Source organism: Hippocampus zosterae, chromosome 11 (genome assembly GCF_025434085.1).
Source record: "Hippocampus zosterae strain Florida chromosome 11, ASM2543408v3, whole genome shotgun sequence".
Taxonomy (NCBI): Eukaryota; Metazoa; Chordata; class Actinopteri; order Syngnathiformes; family Syngnathidae; genus Hippocampus; species Hippocampus zosterae.
Genome location: NC_067461.1, coordinates 13,825,920 through 13,844,578, shown reverse-complemented (window position 1 = coordinate 13,844,578; position 18,659 = coordinate 13,825,920). Strand labels below are relative to the sequence as shown.

General features: G+C 41.3%; 2 protein-coding genes across 4 annotated transcripts; one reads left to right on the top strand and one right to left on the bottom strand.

Moving 5' to 3' along the window:
* Positions 1-2,684, bottom strand: gpatch11 (G patch domain containing 11). Of its 3 annotated transcripts, none has more exons than XM_052080805.1 (8): positions 2,512-2,684; positions 1,943-2,169; positions 1,815-1,856; positions 1,610-1,730; positions 1,430-1,520; positions 1,190-1,300; positions 459-540; positions 1-354 (listed from the first exon to the last, which is right to left on the bottom strand). In XM_052080805.1, exons 1-8 carry the CDS (start codon positions 2,559-2,561, stop codon positions 299-301), a joined length of 780 nt encoding a protein of 259 aa, XP_051936765.1. In that variant the 5' UTR covers positions 2,562-2,684; the 3' UTR covers positions 1-298. The 3 variants fall into 3 exon arrangements, with proteins under 3 accessions (XP_051936765.1, XP_051936766.1, XP_051936767.1); XM_052080806.1 differs by having other exon boundaries at positions 1,943-2,164; positions 2,512-2,658; XM_052080807.1 differs by lacking the exon at positions 1,943-2,169 and having other exon boundaries at positions 2,512-2,659.
* On the top strand, positions 2,666-18,262 carry heatr5b (HEAT repeat containing 5B). The gene is made up of 36 exons (XM_052080782.1): positions 2,666-3,121; positions 3,422-3,606; positions 3,685-3,896; positions 4,562-4,670; positions 4,800-4,949; positions 5,323-5,494; positions 5,574-5,731; positions 5,804-6,053; positions 6,507-6,662; positions 6,775-7,025; positions 7,168-7,279; positions 7,378-7,530; positions 7,614-7,713; positions 7,827-7,936; positions 8,168-8,331; positions 8,434-8,609; positions 8,763-8,868; positions 8,954-9,144; positions 9,332-9,491; positions 9,762-9,951; positions 10,123-10,292; positions 10,433-10,577; positions 10,663-10,842; positions 10,963-11,214; positions 11,654-11,835; positions 11,924-11,992; positions 12,480-12,659; positions 12,776-13,010; positions 13,211-13,447; positions 13,635-13,762; positions 14,303-14,447; positions 15,067-15,339; positions 15,499-15,723; positions 15,807-15,958; positions 16,081-16,294; positions 17,255-18,262. Exons 2-36 carry the CDS (start codon positions 3,481-3,483, stop codon positions 17,560-17,562), a joined length of 6,141 nt encoding a protein of 2,046 aa, XP_051936742.1. The 5' UTR covers positions 2,666-3,121; positions 3,422-3,480; the 3' UTR covers positions 17,563-18,262.
* The last annotated feature ends 397 nt before the right edge of the window (positions 18,263-18,659 follow it).

Here is an 18,659-nt window from a genome sequence, read left to right as displayed (position 1 = left end):
AGAGAAATACTTTTTATTATTTTAAAACATTTATCAACATATGTACATTACATTGTGGCTACAATGTAATTTAATGGAAATACTGAGTCATGTACAAGAAATTATGGTCCTGCTGATTGTTTACTCCATTTAAATAAAACCTTGTTACAAAGAAATGTCGGGGAAAAAAATACAGTTTAATTGGACAGGTTTCCCTCCATACATCATTACTTTGACTGCCTGTTGTTATTGTTCCTTTCACAATGTCGATGACTCCAGCTCTGAACTATATAGAGTGTCTATATTGATTACAGTAAATTCATTCATGGTCTGCTGCTGTATCCCCGGGACAGTTCGAGGATAGGTCTTCCTCATCTGGCAAGAGGAAAATATTTCAGCCGATCAACAAAGAGAATAATAAAAAGAAAAGTGTAAAAATAAATAAATACGTGTAATGTTATGAATATGATCCAGCTTACCATCATAGGCCGTTCCACACCATGTGCAGTAAAAATGGATCCCTCTTAAATAGGACGTCAGTATTTGCAGTTGATCAAAGGACTGTAAGAGAGAGATGACTCCGTATCATATGGTGGCGAGGGGTGGCCTCTTTTGCCCCAACTGATCCATCACCCCTTCACCACCTTGGGTAAAACTTTCTCGAGCCGTCACTGCTTATAATAGATAACCAAGCTGCATGTTGAGACTTCTTGGGAAACAAACCTCTACACTCCGTACTGTACAGTGAACTCCAGCATACTCGCAGTTTTTGTTGGAATTTTGAAAAATTTATTTTATCATCAAACAACAATACAAAACGCGGCCCGGTAGTCCAGTGGTTAGCATGTCGGCTTCACAGTTCAGAGGTACCGGGTTCGATTCCAGCTCCGGCCTCCCTGTGTGGCGTTAGCATGTTCTCCCCGGGCCTGCGTGGGTTTTCTCCGGGTGCTCCGGTTTCCTCCCACATTTCAAAAATATGCATGGCAGGCTGATTGAACACTCTAAATTGTCCCTAGGTGTGAGTGTGAGTGCGAATGATTGTTCGTCTCTGTGTGCCCTGCGATTGGCTGGCAACCAATTCAGGGTGTCCCCCCCGCCTACTGCCCGGAGACAGCTGGGATAGGCTCCAGCACCCCCCGCGACCCTAGTGAGGATCAAGCGGTTAGGAAGATGAATGAATGAATGAATGAATGAACAATACAAAACTTACTGTTAATTCCAAAATCTCATCTTCCTCCTCTTTTTCTTCTTTAAATTCATCAATCTCCTCGTCATCTCCTATTTTTGGCCAGTACCATTGTTCTCTGGGGACTGTGATGCCCTGAAATGAAAAGGCTAATTGTTTAGACTCAAGCAAAAACTCAAGTCTGAATACTGTCTAGTGTACTGGTACATCATTTTGGTCTGTGATGTCCTGATTTTCATGCACAAGAACCAATTATTCTCCAACCTTCTGAGAATCTAACTGCTCACAGACTCGTTGACTTCGTCGAAGGTCGCCTTCAATTTTTCGCTCTTCTCGCTCTGTCCTTACTCTTGACCTTGAAAGGTGACATGTGAGCACAGACAGACAATGAAACACTGGCATCATACAGTATAGCTCAGATCTATCTTTTCACTTAGTCTTTACCTAAAATCTTCCAAAGATTTAGTTTCATTTTGTTGTTTGGCCTGTACTTTCTTTCGATATTGCTCCAGTTCCTCCTCAGCTTTTCTCTTTTTTGCTTCTTCCATCCCGATGCCACCTCTATCTGAGTCATTCAAAGACAAAAACAGTTAGAGAACACACAGTACTTGGAGTAATATAACACAAGCATTAAAAAATGCTTTCTTACCAGTTTTAATATTCAGTGGAATTGGATCAACTCTGCCAGCCCCTAAATTGGTAAATGGTATTATCATCAACACAAGTATAACATACAGTAGCAGATCAAATTTCAGAAGGTCAGATAAGAAAACATGCCTCCTTTTCCAAGACCTTGCCCAACTTTGTAACCCATTTTTTGCAAAAGTGCAAATCCCTTATTGTCATTCCTGATGGAGCTCTGTAAAGCTGTTTCACGGCTTTCCTTTTCTTGCTCCTTGAAGGTTTTTTGGCGGTTTTTAATGTTGCTCTCTTTGTGCTTTTCTTCCCGTTTCATTGCCTCTTTTACTCGCTTCACCATGGCGACACCTGGTTTGACATCTTGTCTGACACAAGAAAAAGGGCGTCATTATAATAACAAAATGGCACTTACAGTAATTGAATGATAAAAATTCACTATTGTGGTTCAATATGTAAGAGTATATAAATATATACTATTCAAATCTTAGCGATCAATTGTTTCATAAAGGATTATTGGGTCTATAAGATTCATAAACCGTATTTCTTTGTCTCGTACTTGCCATGCTGTATGTTGATGAGCATTTAACAGTAGGCATAATCATCATCATCATCATCGTAAATTTAAAACATTTTAGCGTGTAAAAGCAGACCAAAACAGTCATGCCGACACGCGTTTGAAGACAAATACCGTCCAAAGCAACACTTACATTTGACTGAGGAAAGCATCGGACATATAATCATCTTCCTCGTCGGACATTATTAAACTTAAAAAAAGAGAGAGAAAATGAACAAATAATGCCAAAATTCTTTATTACTCCAGCACTGTAATGGACTTTGCTGCTTCCGCTAATTTTCGGTTCCTCGACAACGCACTCCGACTAACAACAAATTTAAATTGTAATACGCTATTACTTGTATGTAGATGCTAGGAAGTCGTCGACTGGTAGTTAATAATGGCTTTAAAAACATACAATATCACGGTTAAGTCATTAAAATTATCATCTTCAAATTATTCAACATAATTTTACGACAGGATTACTTGCCCGGTTATTTTTGTTTCATCGGGCAAGTGTTAATGTAACACAAGTGCTACCGTCGTAATTCTCGCCAGGATACGGGAACACGGATGAATACATGTGAAGTTGTCTGAAACAACCTAATCTATTAAGAAGCGGTGGTAAAGGGATGTCATCCATTCAGACTTTAAGTCTATTGACGAAGTGTGGCTTTTGATCGTAAGTACTCGCTAGCTTCAGGTTGCTAACAGCTGGAGGAAGCTGTCAACACTGGAGGATCATCGGAACGAAAAGACAAACGGTAACACGCCTTACAATACAATACATGCTGATTTATATAGCGCTTTCACAACAGCTGCAGCTGTAACAAAGCGCGTAACAAAACAGTTAACATAAAGTAAAATAATAAACACAGCACATAACATAAAACACGGACAGTCGTGCAGTCCTAACCACTTTTCCGTACATTTAACCGTTTAACGTGGCAATTAGAACGTTTTCGCGTAAGGCCCTAAAAACACAATATAGTACTGTAGTTTGGTTAAGGCTGTGCTGTTGTACTTCGCAAGATGTTTCAAATGTGGCTATCTTGTTTGAATAGAATATACAGAGCGCACTGCCGATTAAGAAGTTGCGAGGACATCTGTGAAAATCCTCGCCATGGAGCTGGCTCACAGTCTCCTGCTCAACGAGGAAGCGTTGGTGCAGATCACTGAGGCAAAGAGGTCCGTCTTCATCTTCGAATGGCTCCGTTTCTTGGATAAGGTTCTTGTGGCCGCAAATAAGGTGACTGAAACGTTTTTAAGAACTGATCGCTGTGTATTTTATTATGTGGTAGCTACAGATTTTGTGCTTTAACGACAGGTGGATGTGAAGGAAAAGCAGAAAAAACTGGTGGAGCAACTGACGGGACTGATCAGCAGTGCTCCCGGTCCACCAACAAGAAAGCTGCTCGCCAAAAACCTTGCTACACTGTACAGTATTGGTGACACATTTACGGTTTTCCAGACGCTGGATAAATGCAATGATATCATCAAAAGCAAGGACGACACACCTGCTTACCTGCCGACAAAACTGTAAGATAAAATTGTATAGTGGGTTGTTCTTTTTAAACATATATGGCAATGACAGGTTTACATTAATTTTACTTTCAACATTTCAGCAATGTATTTCTGTGTTAGAGGATTTAGTCGTTAAGCCAAATGTTACTCTGATCTTTCATACTTAATGGTGGGATTAATATACAAGTGGATCTGTGGAGGCATTAATGCAGCCTGATAATGACTCATTCTGAATGCGTGGCCCATTTGTATTGTAAAGTACTGTGCCCTCAGAAAGGTCTATTTGAGAGACAGACGTTTAACCAAAATGTGTTTGATTGACTCTGGAAAAAATTAATAAGGAATAAATTGAATATTTGTAATTTTTGGGGGGGATTTCATTGAATATGCAGTTACAGATGTAATGTGTTTTTTCTTTCACCACAAACGTGTTGTGATTGAATGGATCTCTCCAAGCTGATTGCTTGTACATTCCATTTTGTCTCAAGTATTTAATGAAACAGCTGTGAATTCCAATCAATCAACTGAATTCTTAACAAATCAATTAAGCAATTATCATTTCCATTCCCATCTCCCCAAATGGAAATGTTCAAAAGTTATGTGATAAATGTGCACATAGAATATCTACTGTTAATTATACAGAAACCTCATCTAATTATTTTTGTTTTCGGTTTTCCTAGTGCTGCAGTGGCATGTGTTGGTGCTTTTTATGAAAAGATGGGCAGGATGCTTGGAAGTTCTTTTCCAGATACCATCAATAATCTTTTAAAGGCATTAAAGAGTGCAGAGGTATGACATTAGTAGACAACCATGAAAACATTTCATTGACTACACTGGAAGTATAGACTGTAGATTCCTCATGTTGTGCTGACGTTACTTAACATTTAGGTTTGTTGTCCTAATTCTATCTTCATGCAGTCTCAAGGCAGAGGAGAAATACTCATCAGTTTGCAGAAGGTGCTCAGTGGACTAGGTGGAGCTGCAGCTTCATGCCACAGAGACATCTACAAGAATGCCCGTTCTTTACTCACAGACAGGTCAATGGCTGTGCGCTGTGCAGTGGCAAAGGTGGGTCACATTGTCATCATAAGCAAAAAGCATAAATCTAGGTTTGGACAAGCTAAAGATGTAACAATTTTGCCAATTTGTTGATTTTCCAAAGCTTAGGATCCCAACTTTCATGTTCATCAAACCCTATTACTTATCCTAGTGGCAATGACAATGATGTCATGTCCCCCGAATGTGTATCATGTTCTGAATGTTTTAAAAAATCCTCTATTGAGTATTATGATTTCACACAGACTCACAATATCTATTGGTATTTGTAGGAAGACAATATACCAGTGATTTTGCAGCAGAGAAAAAAAAACTTCTGCATAAAATGCTATCTGATAAAATATCACTAACGTGACCCAAATCTCTATTCCAATTACCCGATCAGTGCTTGTTGGAACTGCAGAATGAGGCAGTATTCATGTGGACTACAGAACTGGAGAACATGGCCACATTGTGTTTCAAGGCCCTGGAGGGTTCAAACTACGGTGTTCGGGTTGCTGTGGCCAAGCTCCTCGGGACCGTCATGGCTACCGCTCTGATGCCTAAACAAGCTGCTGGTTCGATATGACACTTGAATCCAATATAATTTCTTATTCATACAATATTATATTTACCAGTGGTATTTCTTTCCCTCAGTGATGCGTCAGAATGTGAAACGGGCGACGCTTGAGGAAGTTTTTGAGTTAATGGCCACAGGTTTTCTGCGTGGTGGATCTGGCTTCTTGAAGAGTGGAGGGGAAATGTTGAAGGGAGGCGTTTCTGTCAGCAGAGAAGTCCGGGTGGGCGTCACACAGGTGGGCTGCATTTCTCATAACAAAACACAATTTGGCACCTTTTCCTGTCCCTTACAAATTTTTTTTCCTTAGGCTTATGTCGTATTTGTTACTACGCTTGGTGGTCAGTGGCTGGAGCGCAACTTTGCCACCTTTCTCTCTCATGTTTTGGACCTTGTGTCCCATCCACGGGCCACACAGACACATGTTGATGCTGTGTACTCGCGGCGCTGTGTTTCCTTTATGCTACGGGCCACCCTGGGCAGCTCACTCGGCGAGAAAGCGCAGATAGCAGCTGGCAAAGAAATCTGCCAAGCCATCAGCAAGCAAATGAGGGCTGTGGGTAAGGAGGATGTCTTTTATAGTCTTCTGCCAGTGTGTTTCTGTGATCTTTGTTTTATACTGTATTACACATAGCAGATCACATAACCGTCACAGAGCAAAAAAATAGCTGTATGGGCCACTAGATTTGCAGAGTCATGGTAGGAACAAGCCACTTCTGCTCAACGTCACTGCTACCGGTAGCAATATTTGTGAATTTGTCCATCAGATTTCATCACTTTATCTACTCCTGCACGCGGTCTGTCCTTCCGTCTGTCCCTTTTCAAAACGTACCTACTTCACTTTCCGAGAGCCACTTATTTAAGATCCTCTGCTCTATTTGTCAATTTATACCGGAAAAAAATAAATGCAAAATTCAGGAAACAGCTTCTAAATCTATTCGTTAAGTATTAAACAACTCAAAGAAATAACCAAAAATCTATTTATTGCCTTTCTCTGCCCTTTGTAATTCCAGATGCAGTTGTCAATGACCTTAATGGAGAAAACAAGACTGGTGCAACTGATGTTTCGGCCAGTCAGCATGTTATGGTTTGTGCCCTAAAAGAGTTGGGCAGCCTTGTTCAGAGCTTGAGTGCCACAGCTTCGCCTCTCATTCAGGAGCCTTCCATTGGTACGAGGTGTATTTTTTAATGATTCACTTCCAGCAGTCCTTTCCGAATAAACAAAATGCGGTTGTGACAATGGAAGTATATTTAACTGTTTTTCAATGACATCTTTCTTAGGACTTCTGGAAACTGTAACCTCAGTATTGCTACACCCAAGCATGGCCGCTCGTTTGGCTGCTGCTTGGTGCCTACGCTGTGTTGCTGTAGCATTGCCCTATCAGTTAACACCGCTGCTCGACCGCTGTGCTGAGAAGATTAACAGTCTCAAGAGTTCACCCGATGCTGTCAGCGGCTACAGCTTTGCGATGGCGGCTCTCCTTGGAGGTGTACACCAGTGCCCTCTGGGAATCCCACATTCTAAGGGCAAGGTATGGAAACACATCATTGTCGAACAGCAATTTAAACATTCTAGATCCCGCTCATTTCTGTCTCTTAATGAAATTTGTAGTCCTGAATGTTAAAAATATATGACGATTCTGAGTTTAATATCAAAGTGTTGTTTCCCTGCAGTTGGTGGTAAGCATAGCTGAAGACCTCCTTCGGACAGCGGCTCAGAACAGTCGATTGTCTTTGCAGCGGACCCAAGCTGGATGGCTGCTGCTGGGCGCCCTCATGACCTTGGGTGAGTTACTCACAAACATTATCTCAACTGTGATTTAGCAACTATGTCTTTGCCGTACACCACAAACTCCACTCTGTTTAACCTGTATGGATGCAAAGGTTCGTCCCTGGTACGTTATCACCTTCCCAAGATGCTGCTGCTGTGGAGGAATGTGTTTCCTCGGTCCCAGAAGGAGCTGGAGGCAGAAAAGGCGAGGGGAGATTCCTTTACTTGGCAGGTCACTCTAGAAGGCCGAGCTGGAGCGTTATGTGGTAAACAAATTTTCTCCTACCGCTTTATTAAATTGTGTGAAATCTCAACACGTTCCCTTGTGATTCTATCCCTTCCTGTTAAGCCATGCGTAGTTTTGTGGCTCACTGTCCGGAGCTCCTTACGGAGGATGTCATTCGTAGGCTGATGACACCCATTGAATGTGCTATGACGATGATATCTCAGTGAGTATGATGCCTTCATAATGTTCTTTTTTTTCAAGATGCGGTAAAAACATGGAGGGTGCACAAAAATGTTTTTTTTAAATGGATATCATAACTCAATGTCTGCTCCTCAGTGTCCCTGCCATCATCAAAGTTCACGGGGCACATCTGAAAGCAAGTGCAGCAATGGTGAGACTTAGGCTGTACGACATCTTGGCTCTACTGCCTCCTAAAACATATGAAGGTAAGACATTTGGATTTTTTTTCCCAATTCTTTGATTTATTTTTATTTTACTATTATTATTTTTTTGGAGAATCGCTGAACACACGAATTTGACTAACCCTGTCACTGGAAACAATGTCCACTGTAGTCTTTTTACTGGTCGTGCCAAAGACGCAATAGCGTCATGGAACATGAACTCTGAGAACAACTCACGCTCAGTTAAATCTTGAATTTATTGCTGTGCTCCTCCAGGCAGCTTCAACGCACTCCTCAGGGAGCTGGTGGCAGAATTCACTTTGACTGACAACCCATCCAACACCACCACTTCTTTGTTGCGCTCTCTATGCCACTATGATGACAGTGTGCTCATGGGCTCATGGCTGCAGGAAACTGACCACAAGTCTATTGAGGACCAGGTAAAATAACCTGTAATTTGCAGAATTAACATCCTTATTGTGTGGTTTTCATTAAAATTAAATCAAGTTATTGTTTTCCAAACTATGATTGTTGTGTAACAGCTGCAGCCAAATAGTGCATCTGGCAGTGGTGCTTTGGAGCATGATCCATCCTCCATATACTTGCGAGTGCCTGTAGGTGAAGCCATCCCAGGTCCACTCCCTCTGGGAGTATCAGTCATTGATGCCTCTGTGGCTCTCTTTGGGGTAGTTTTCCCCCATGTGTCTTTCAAACACAGGTGAGCAATTGAATCAGGAGCATACCTCACATTAAACGAACTTTTCTTTTTTTTTTTTCTTTAATCATTTTGGTTAATCGGTGTTTGTGTTCCAATGCTGTTGTCCAAAAAATGAGTTAAAGTGATTAATTTGGTCTTGTCTACATAATTCAGGTTGCAGATGCTCGACCACTTTGCAGAATGTATCAAGCAGGCTAAAGGAATTCGGCAGCAAGCCGTCCAACTTAACATCTTCACTGCTGTGCTGAGTGCTCTAAAGGTTAGAATCAATCAATTCCCTTTAATGTTTCTTGAGTCGGTTAAAATATGTAGAGAAACGGCATCTTTTCTTGTCCTACTTGAAGGGTTTGGCAGAGAATAAGAGTACTTTGGGCCCAGAGGAGGTCCGCAAGTCAGCCCTGGCCCTGGTGATGGGGGCACTGGATAATCCCAATCCGATTTTGCGTTGCGCTGCTGGTGAGGCTCTCGGCAGAATGGCTCAGGTAGTGGGAGAGGCTACTTTCATCGCAAGAATGGCACAGACCAGTTTTGACAAGTAAGCATTTTCCTCCTGTTTTACTCAAAGTCAGTATAGCAGCACTATAATCTTTTGTGTGTGTGTAGGGGGGGTGCACAATTTTAATGTTTGACATATGGATTTCAAGCACAAATTGTCTTTAGATGAATCTGAATGTGAATCAGTTGATTCGTAAACTATATGGTGTACCAACCTGTGTTTGCAGGCTGAAGTCAGCGCGCGATGTAGTGTCAAGGACGGGTCATTCACTGGCTCTCGGTTGTCTGCATCGATATGTAGGAGGCATTGGCTCTGGTCAGCACTTAAAGACTAGTGTTAGTATTCTACTGGCACTGGCCCAGGATGGATCTTCCCATGAGGTCCAGGTAAAGTATGTCAACAATCGCAAAGATTAAACTGGAAAATACTGGAAATACGATTCTCCTCAATTTGGGAATTGAGTGTGTCATCTCATCATTTTAAACTACCGCCTGTTTATTTTGTTTGTTTGTTTGTTTGTTTGTTTGTTTGTTTTTTGGGGGGGGTGTAGGGTGGGGATTAAATTTTATTTGGTTTCATTTGAAGTGAATTCTCAAGATTAAGGATTTCACTTAACTAATCATGACACTTATCAACATTCACATTTTTTTTGACAGACATGGGCTCTGCACTCTTTGGCTCTCATTGTGGACTCAAGTGGTCCTATGTATAGAGGCTATGTGGAACCCACCTTGTCCTTGGTCCTTACCTTACTCCTTACTGTGCCTCCGTCACACACAGAGGTGCATCAGTGTCTGGGGCGCTGTTTGGGAGCTCTCATCACTACTGTTGGACCAGAATTACAAGGTAAATCTATCGGAGAGAAAAATCAAAGTCTTGATTAAATATCAGATTTTACAAATGCCCTGTTAATTGCACTCAGCTTTCTTGACCAGTAGGTGGGAGTATTGTCAATTTTAAGCCACACACATTCACACTGATGTCGTGACTACCTACACTCTTCCTATATTTGTGAAGGAAATGGTACCACCATCTCCACCATCCGCTCGTCTTGCCTGGTTGGCTGCGCTATAATGCAGGATCACTCTGACTCGCTGGTGCAGGCAGCTGCCATCTCGTGTCTGCAACAGCTTCACATGTTTGCTCCTCGCCATGTCAATCTCTCGAGCTTGGTGCCATGTCTTTGTGTAAGACCAATTGGAATTTATTATTAACGGTTCGCCTTATAAAGATGTTATTAATGGTGTTCTTTTTGTGCGGTTTCTACATTACTTTATAACAACATATATTTCACACATGAACATTTTGCCTCATGGGCCTTTTTCAGGTGCACTTATGCAGCTCTCACCTGTTGCTGCGCCGTGCTGCTGTAGCCTGCTTGAGACAGCTTGCTCAGAGAGAGGCCTCCGAGGTCTGTGAGTATGCCATGAGCCTTGCAAAGAAGGCAGGAAATGGCAAAAACACTGCAATAAGTGAGTGCAAACCTGAACACTAACAAGAATTTATTGAGCTGGCATGATTTTTAATGAGACGCCGGTGTTTTACTTGCTGATTCAGATCTGAACATCACTGAGACGGGTCTTGAGGGGGCACTATTTGGCATGCTGGATCACGAAACAGACAGGAAGCTGTGCTCTGATATTCATGACACATTGGGTCACATGCTGTCATCGCTTGCTGTGGAAAAGCTCTCTCATTGGCTTAAACTATGCAAGGATGTCCTTGCAGCAACAACAGGTGACTCCAAACGAGAAGAACATAACCAATTATCATTGTCTCTAAAGAAATCAAGAATACTGTTAACTGAGTCTTCGTTTTTTTTATGTGCTTCAAAATATGGCCTCCATTCTCTGTCAGATGTGGGAGGAGCTGTTACATTTGAGGTGGAAAAAGATGAAGACTCCGAGAAAAAAGATGAGATGGACGACGACATCATGTTTACAGGTTTAGGCGACGATGACAAGTCGAAGCCCTCAGTGGCACCTCGCTGGGTGACGCGAGTGTTTGCTGCAGATTGCCTGTGCCGCATTATCCTCCTGTGTGAGCACGCAGACAAAGCACACTTTGACCTGGCAACTGCCCGTTCTACACGAGGAAAAAACCCTAAAGGTATTACACGTGACTTTCTGCAAAACACTGGACACATTTTATTGATTATGTCCTGATCAATCAATCAATTCAAACTTTGCAACCTTCTGTAGTCTGTAGCACCATTTAAAATTGACTTTTATGTTCACTTCGGTTATCGTTGTCAAATTTGTTTGGTGATCTTAAATATTTAAGTGGGAAAAGTATGCAAAAAAAATCTCAATTTGAGAAGGCGACGCACAGCTCCCTACGAATGGTCTAAAAACTAATTTCACTCTACATTGAATGAAGTATGGAACGATTAAAGTGCCTTGATGTTCATTTAACAGTCGTAAAAGGATAATGGTAATTGGACAGCCTTTTTTTCCACTGTCTCCCCACGAACTGGCTGCTCATTTAAGTAATGCGTATGCATTCCTTTTATAATCTTTTAATTTCCTTACCATCTCTCTTTGTCTAGGAGATCTGCTAGTGCTCCATTTGTCTGACCTCATCCGGATGGCTTTCATGGCTGCCACAGACCACAGTAACCAGTTGAGAATGGCTGGTCTGCAGGCACTGGAAGACATCATTAAAAAGTTTGCGTGTGTTCCCGAGCCTGAGTTCCCAGGGCATGTCATTTTGGAACAATACCAGGCCAATGTGAGTCAAGTTTCTTTGAAGGAATAATACAGTAATCGTCAAAATAATTCAATATCCAACCACTTCACGGTAAATTTTATGTATTAAGGTTGGAGCTGCCCTCAGACCAGCTTTTTCACCTGATACACCGTCTGACATAACAGCAAAAGCATGCCAAGTAAGAAACTTTGTCATTGCCTTTTTGAAGGAATACATTGCAACTAATATGCTTTTCATTTCCCTTTGCTTACTTATGTAATAGCTGTATTGCCAGCATCGTGAGCAGAAATAATCATAATGATCACCCTTAAGGCCATTACAGCTACGTTACTGCTGCATTATTTATCCTTAGGATTAACTTGTATCTGTTCCTACATGTACACAGTCACAGTCAACTGTAGAAACAGTAATTCCCCTTCAGTGGCAATTTCTCTCACAATGCAAGGACAGGTCCGTTTCCCTTAAAATGTGTGTGAAATATGTACGGCTGACATTACATATGATATGAGTATATTACATCTCATTGACTAAATATGCGCTGATTCTCTTTCTTTGCAATCTATTTGAATACAATGTCAACAGTTGCATAATAAGAGACCAAGATATGTAAGAAGGACTTCAATAAAGTTCAGATCACCTTAATCTCTGACTGTGTATGTCCTTAGGTGTGCAGCACTTGGATTGGTAGTGGTGTAGTAAGTGACCTAAATGACCTGAGGCGAGTCCACAACCTGCTAGTGTCATCATTGGACAAAGTGCAAGCTGGGAAAGGTTCATCCAGTCAGCTGTACAGTGAGAGTGCCACCACCATGGAAAAGCTGGCTGTACTTAAAGCATGGGCGGAGGTGATACCCACGACTCTTTTGTTCCGTCCATAACACCGATGTGTTGAGCTTGATGATGTGTAAAGAGTACTTGTGTAAACACTTGACTATTCTATTATTATGGGTGTTATTAACAGGTTTATGTGGTAGCGATGAAGATTAAGAAAGAGGCAGAATCAAAGCCTGTCAAACCGGTTCGAAGCGGAGATGAGGATGAGGATGATCTGGGTCCAGATGTGCTTCCACCTGACAGTCTCATCACTTTAGTGCAGCCTGAACTGCCCTCGCTTAGTCAACTGTGGTTGGCCATGCTCCGAGACTATGCCCTGCTCACTCTGCCTGCAGAGTTTTCCAGTCAGCTGCCTCCTGATGGTACAACACAACTGTGCCTTTTGATTGCTGAATAGTACAATGAAATGTTTGAGACATTTACTTCTGTCCGAGGCCTGGTGCTCATCCCATCTTGCATGGCGATGCGCACCACTGGAGTTCATTGGTTTTTGTTCTATTTTTGGTCTTGCTTTTAAAGAGAGTTACTCCACTATTAACGTTTCAAATGTAATTTACACTAGGTGGAGCATTTTATACTCCAGAGACGATAGACACAGCAAGGCTCCATTACCGCAACTCATGGGCTCCTGTACTGCATGCCGTGGCCTTATGGCTAAGCAGCACTGGCTTTGGCGCTTGTGAAGCAAAAGAACAGGTTTCTCCAATACTCTCCAAGGCTCCTGCCCTTCAAACAGGAGCCTCACCGACCGTTAAGACCTTTGAAGAGTCGGTCAAAGAAAGGATGCACCTAATGTTAGGTAAAGATATAGAGACACGAAATGTAATTTAAAGCGTTCATGTTCAACTGATTTCTTGATTTTAATTTCGTAGCCCCTCACAATCCTTCCGTAAACATATTTCTTACTGGGCACCAAAGATTGCAAAAAAAGAAAGGAAAAGAATTGTGTGAATATACTCTAAGCCCAGTTTTTCTTTGTCTCTCAGGTGTCAGTATAGAGTTTCTTTGCTTTCCACGGCCCGAGGAACCCATTGAGCATGTCATGTCCTGCCTGCTGGCCTTGTCCACTCTGCTTGAGTCTCCCTGTGCAAAGACCCAAATTGCAGAAGACCAGGTAGGGGCATCTTTGTTTTTGATTGAAAAGCTTCGGAACGTTCACATGGCTTCCTTTTTCTGAATTTTTCTGCACTCTCAATTCTGAAACAATTTCTTGCTTTTTAATAAATGGAATGACAATGTGTTTAGTTTTTTTATCTGTCTTTTTTATATTTGATGATGAATCGAAAAAAATAATTTACAGATTATTGAAATAATCATTAGTTGCAGCCCAAGTATTTATGTTGTAAGAGGAATACAGCAAGCAGCTTCACTCTAGCTCTTTCATTGTTGTACATTAAGTGACACATTTGCCAGGATTGCTTCAGTGAAAACATCTGTTAAATACAACAAGGACATGTGGTACTTACTGCTTTCACAAGGTGACAAGGGTCACTTGGGTGCGCTATCATACAATAGATCTATGCCAAACTTATGCTTTGAATTGGTTAGGTTGACCTGTTGAAATTCTAAAGGCCACAGCAAATGCCTGTGATTGGCAAGACTGGAGTATTTGCTTGCTTTCACTAGTTTCAATAAGTGTTACTTTTTTTTCTAGCTGCTGGCAGTGGAGCTCCTGAATGTACTTCATAGACTGTTGTTGACCCGGGACCCTCCTGCAGTCCAGCTCCAGGTGACTGCTGTCGTACAGGAGACCATAAAAGCTGCAGTGGACCATCTTCAGCAACAACATATCAACAAAGGTCATGAGCTAACCCATTGCACTCCTCGGTTTACATGACAACATGACACAGTGTTCCAAAGTTCTTGGTTTGACAATATTTGTTGTTAGGTTTAGACAGCAAAGTGGTGTGGTGGTTAGCGCATCTACCTCAAATGTTTTAGGTTGGAGGTTTGATTCAGGACTCTGGCCTTCTTGTGTGACATATGTATTTTCCCCTTTTGCACTCCCTCCCAAATCCCAAAAACATGCATGTTTAATTGTTTCATGGTAGACTAAGTTGTCCAGAGGCCACAGTATGAGTGTGAATGGTTGTTCATCTATTTGTGTCCCATAATTGGGAAACCAGACCAGAGTGTACCCGCCTCTTGTCTGAAGTCAACTGCGACCCAAATTAACTCATTCGCTCCCAAAGACATGTAAACACGTGTCTTTTGGGGTTCAACCCCAGATACTTTTTTCTTCAATATTTCCAAGACTGAGTGTAAAAAAAAAGGGGTCTAGAATTGGCTGGTACTGAATGAGTTAAGATAAGCAGTATAGAAAGTGGAAGGAGAGGTGATTGGTTTGCTTTCTACTGACAGAGCAGAAATATGATGTGTCAGTTTTACTGATCTAGGTCATGATGGCATTTTGCACAGGCAAAGAGGAGGAAGGCCAGAGAGATTCTCAACTCAGCCTAGGGGAAGGGGGAGAGACGGGTGAGCTCGTCCCTGGCACCTCTCTGGTGTTTGCCGCAATGGAGCTGCTGGTGTTCATCCTGGTTCGCCACTTACCACAGCTCAATACACGTATGAAGGAGTCACCCAGCCATGTGTTGATCAGGCCTCAACGACTACCTGAGGAGAGTGCACGCCTCGTGGCAAACAGCGTTTCCATCTTGGCAGAACTGCCCTTGCTCTGCTCCCCAGCTGGTAAGACACACATCTTAAAAAAACAATGCTGAGTTTGTTTCACTAAAGAAACTATACTTTAACATTTTTTCTGTATCCTATATTACAACTCAGACATTTTTACTGTTGTGTTTATTCATCATGAAAATGATGCCATGTTCTTGTGGTTTCTGTTCTCAGGTAGCATGACCATCCTACCTACTGTCCTCTTCCTAATCACCGGGGTGCTGAGGGAAACTGCAATTAAGACTGCTGACAATTCCGTGCCTATATCTGTGTCTGCCGCACTGCAGGGCATCAAGACCATTATCACCTCCCCATTGGCGCGAGTAAATAGCCTCCAGACACAGTGGACTGCTCTTGTGAGGAGCAGCCTGGCTTCTGTACTTGAGGACTCCGAGCCAGGTTTGTACAGATATACTCATTCTAAAGGACGAATCATGAGCAATATGCGATATGTCAAACATAATTTGATTTTTTTTCTTTAGATGAGTCCAGACCAGATTTGGATGAGATCAGTATGTTGACGGCAACAACACTACTCCTACTGTCTGCTAGTAATGAACTTGTAGGAGTTACTGTCCTACAAAAGGGCTGCATAGAACGCTTCCGCAATGCCCTCAACTCTTGTGATCCTTGGGTAAGTGCCTGAACCGCAAAACGCTCATCATACACATTGAAATCCTGGATGTGACTTGTTCTCTTTTGTGATTTTTCATTCTATTTATTTATTTATTTATTTATTTAAAACACTCGCTCCAGGTTCAGGCACGGTGTTACCAGCTGCTCTTGTCAGTGTTTCAACATCCTAGCCGTCAACTTTCTACACCATACATTCACGCTCTGGCTCCACTCATGGTGGAGAAGCTGAAGGCTGTAGAGCGCAGTCGGCCAAGGACGTCCGCTGAGCTGCAGGCTGTGCAGGAGGGCATCAGGGTCCTGGAGAATCTTGTTGGCATGGGTGAAGAGCAGAACCGTGAGTGTCTCTTTGCTTAATGGATTACTAATGTGTGCTCTGTTTTTCCATTCAAGTGTATAGTTCAGTGGCTATAAATGTGCATTAGCAATGATCAGAGCATCAAGGCTATTTTTAGGATGCTTACAACAGCTTACTGGCAATTTTACTGTTATTGTATTCTATTAATATTCATGAATTTCTTTTGTATGTCCCATGACAGATGTATGAAAGAGCCATACAGAAATATTCACCGAGTTATTATCTGTTGTACTGTATGTGCAAGGCTTTAAACTGGCCCTAAATGGTGGCGTTTTTCTCCTAAAATTCAAGACAGTGCCGAAATTATTCAGATAGTCGCACCAGTGCAACCAGTAGTAAAGTCGCTGATATACTGTGTGCATATATACAGTATATATATATGCACACAGTATATATATATATATATATATATAAAATGTGTTTTGTTTTTTAATTAAATAGTTTCTGTTGGTGAGAAATGTCTTTTCCACACTTGAGCCCATTTATCAGTATTGAGTGGAAATGTTTACTTCCACAAATCCTCTGATTATACCCCCTACAATTTCAGGTTAGTGACCATTGTTCTCCCAATAACATTTTTTTTAAATTAGTGGAAAATATTGCCACCAAAACTGAATGCTCAAGGGGCTGAACTGAATGCTCGAGGAGCTGTTGCCTCCTGTCGTATCACAAGATACTGGCACCCACCGCAGTAAAACAGTGAGGGGGAAAAAAAAAATCACAATGCCCAACGGTGGGTGAATAAAATACAATTTTACTTGAATATGAAAAAGGATTCAACACCATCAGATTTTGTGCAAAGATGACTGAGAGTGCTGCAATTTGAATTGTATTATAATTATTCAATAATTGACTCACTTTACTAGCAGAAAGACTTGGATAATGTTATTTCTAATTATTATTGTTGTATTATCTCATTGTTTTTCATGTGCCCAATAGGAGTCCAGTTGGTGGCTCTTCTTGTTCCAACACTTATCTCGTACCTTTTGGATGAAAATGCCATTCCTACTGCAAACGAAGCCTCCAAAGGCCTCCATGACTTTGCCCTTCAGAACTTGATGCGCATCGGCCCTCTATACCCAGCTGCCTTCAAGATGGTCATTGGTGCAGCGCCCGAGCTTAAAACCCGGCTGGAATCTGCTGTTCGGGCAAACCAGGCCACCAACAAAGCTAAAGACGCAGCACGCCAAGCTCAGCCAACAGTCCAAGTTGCACCAACTATCAAACTCAAAACTAGCTTCTTCTAAACACTCAAATGTTCTCACACAGACCTGTTTGATTTGTGTCAAATGAATGTCTGTATCAAGGAATATTTTTTTCCATTGTATTTATTTTAAATCTCATCTGTGTCTTAAACAAATGATAGACCCTTGTGACGTCCTTAAAATGCATTTGAATGTTCAATGAAAAGATTGTCCCTGGAAAATCCATTGCACATTTTGTTCAGACAAATGTATTGTCTTCTGGATTGATACACATTTGTGGTATTGTACTTTTGCCCCTACTACTTTCTTCCCCCCTTCATCATATTATTTTTACATCACCTTAAGCCTTGCAGTAATAGGTTCCATCAAATTTTAATTCTTGAATTAATATTCCAATGCCCTGTTTTAGTCGTGATTATTTTGAGCGCTCCAGTGTGAGGCGTTTTGGATTAATTGTGTAATTATCTTATTTACATTGAATTTGAACTCTATTTCATACAAAATTTTAAAATAAGCCTGTATCTAGTTTTGATCAGAATTAGCTCTCATGCTTAATTTAAAATTAACAACCACAGTACAGATCAGGGTCACCAAAATGGCACCATGTAGCCCCCGAGGACCACAAGAGTATCCTGTGGGCTTGTTCTAAAATAGTGATGGGACATTATGATTTTGTATTAATGATCATTTCTAAATGTAAACACTTGCAGAGCTATATAGAAATAAAGTGTTGCATACAGTATTGATATTTTTTCCTTTTTAAATCATTGTTGATAAGTGTTATTCTTTCCTTTTTAAATCATTGATAATTGTTAGAAGTCATGAACATCATCACTGTCTTCTTAGAGATTAATATATTGTTAGTAAAAAAATATATATACGGTAAAATGTGCAAATTTGCTATTTTAGGAGTGTTTATCCATCTAGTAGCGCCTTGCATTCATCAGCATCCAAGGGGGGCTCTCAGTTTCCAAACGGTTAGGTCGTCCAACTTTAGATTATTCAACACAAATACTATTCGGATAAAGTCCTTAATTGTTGTGTTGACATTTTTGGGGGGCGGTTTAATTTCGAAAGCTAATGTATGTATATTCAACATCATTCCCAATTTTTCACCCTTTAGTGTCGTTTCCTTGCTC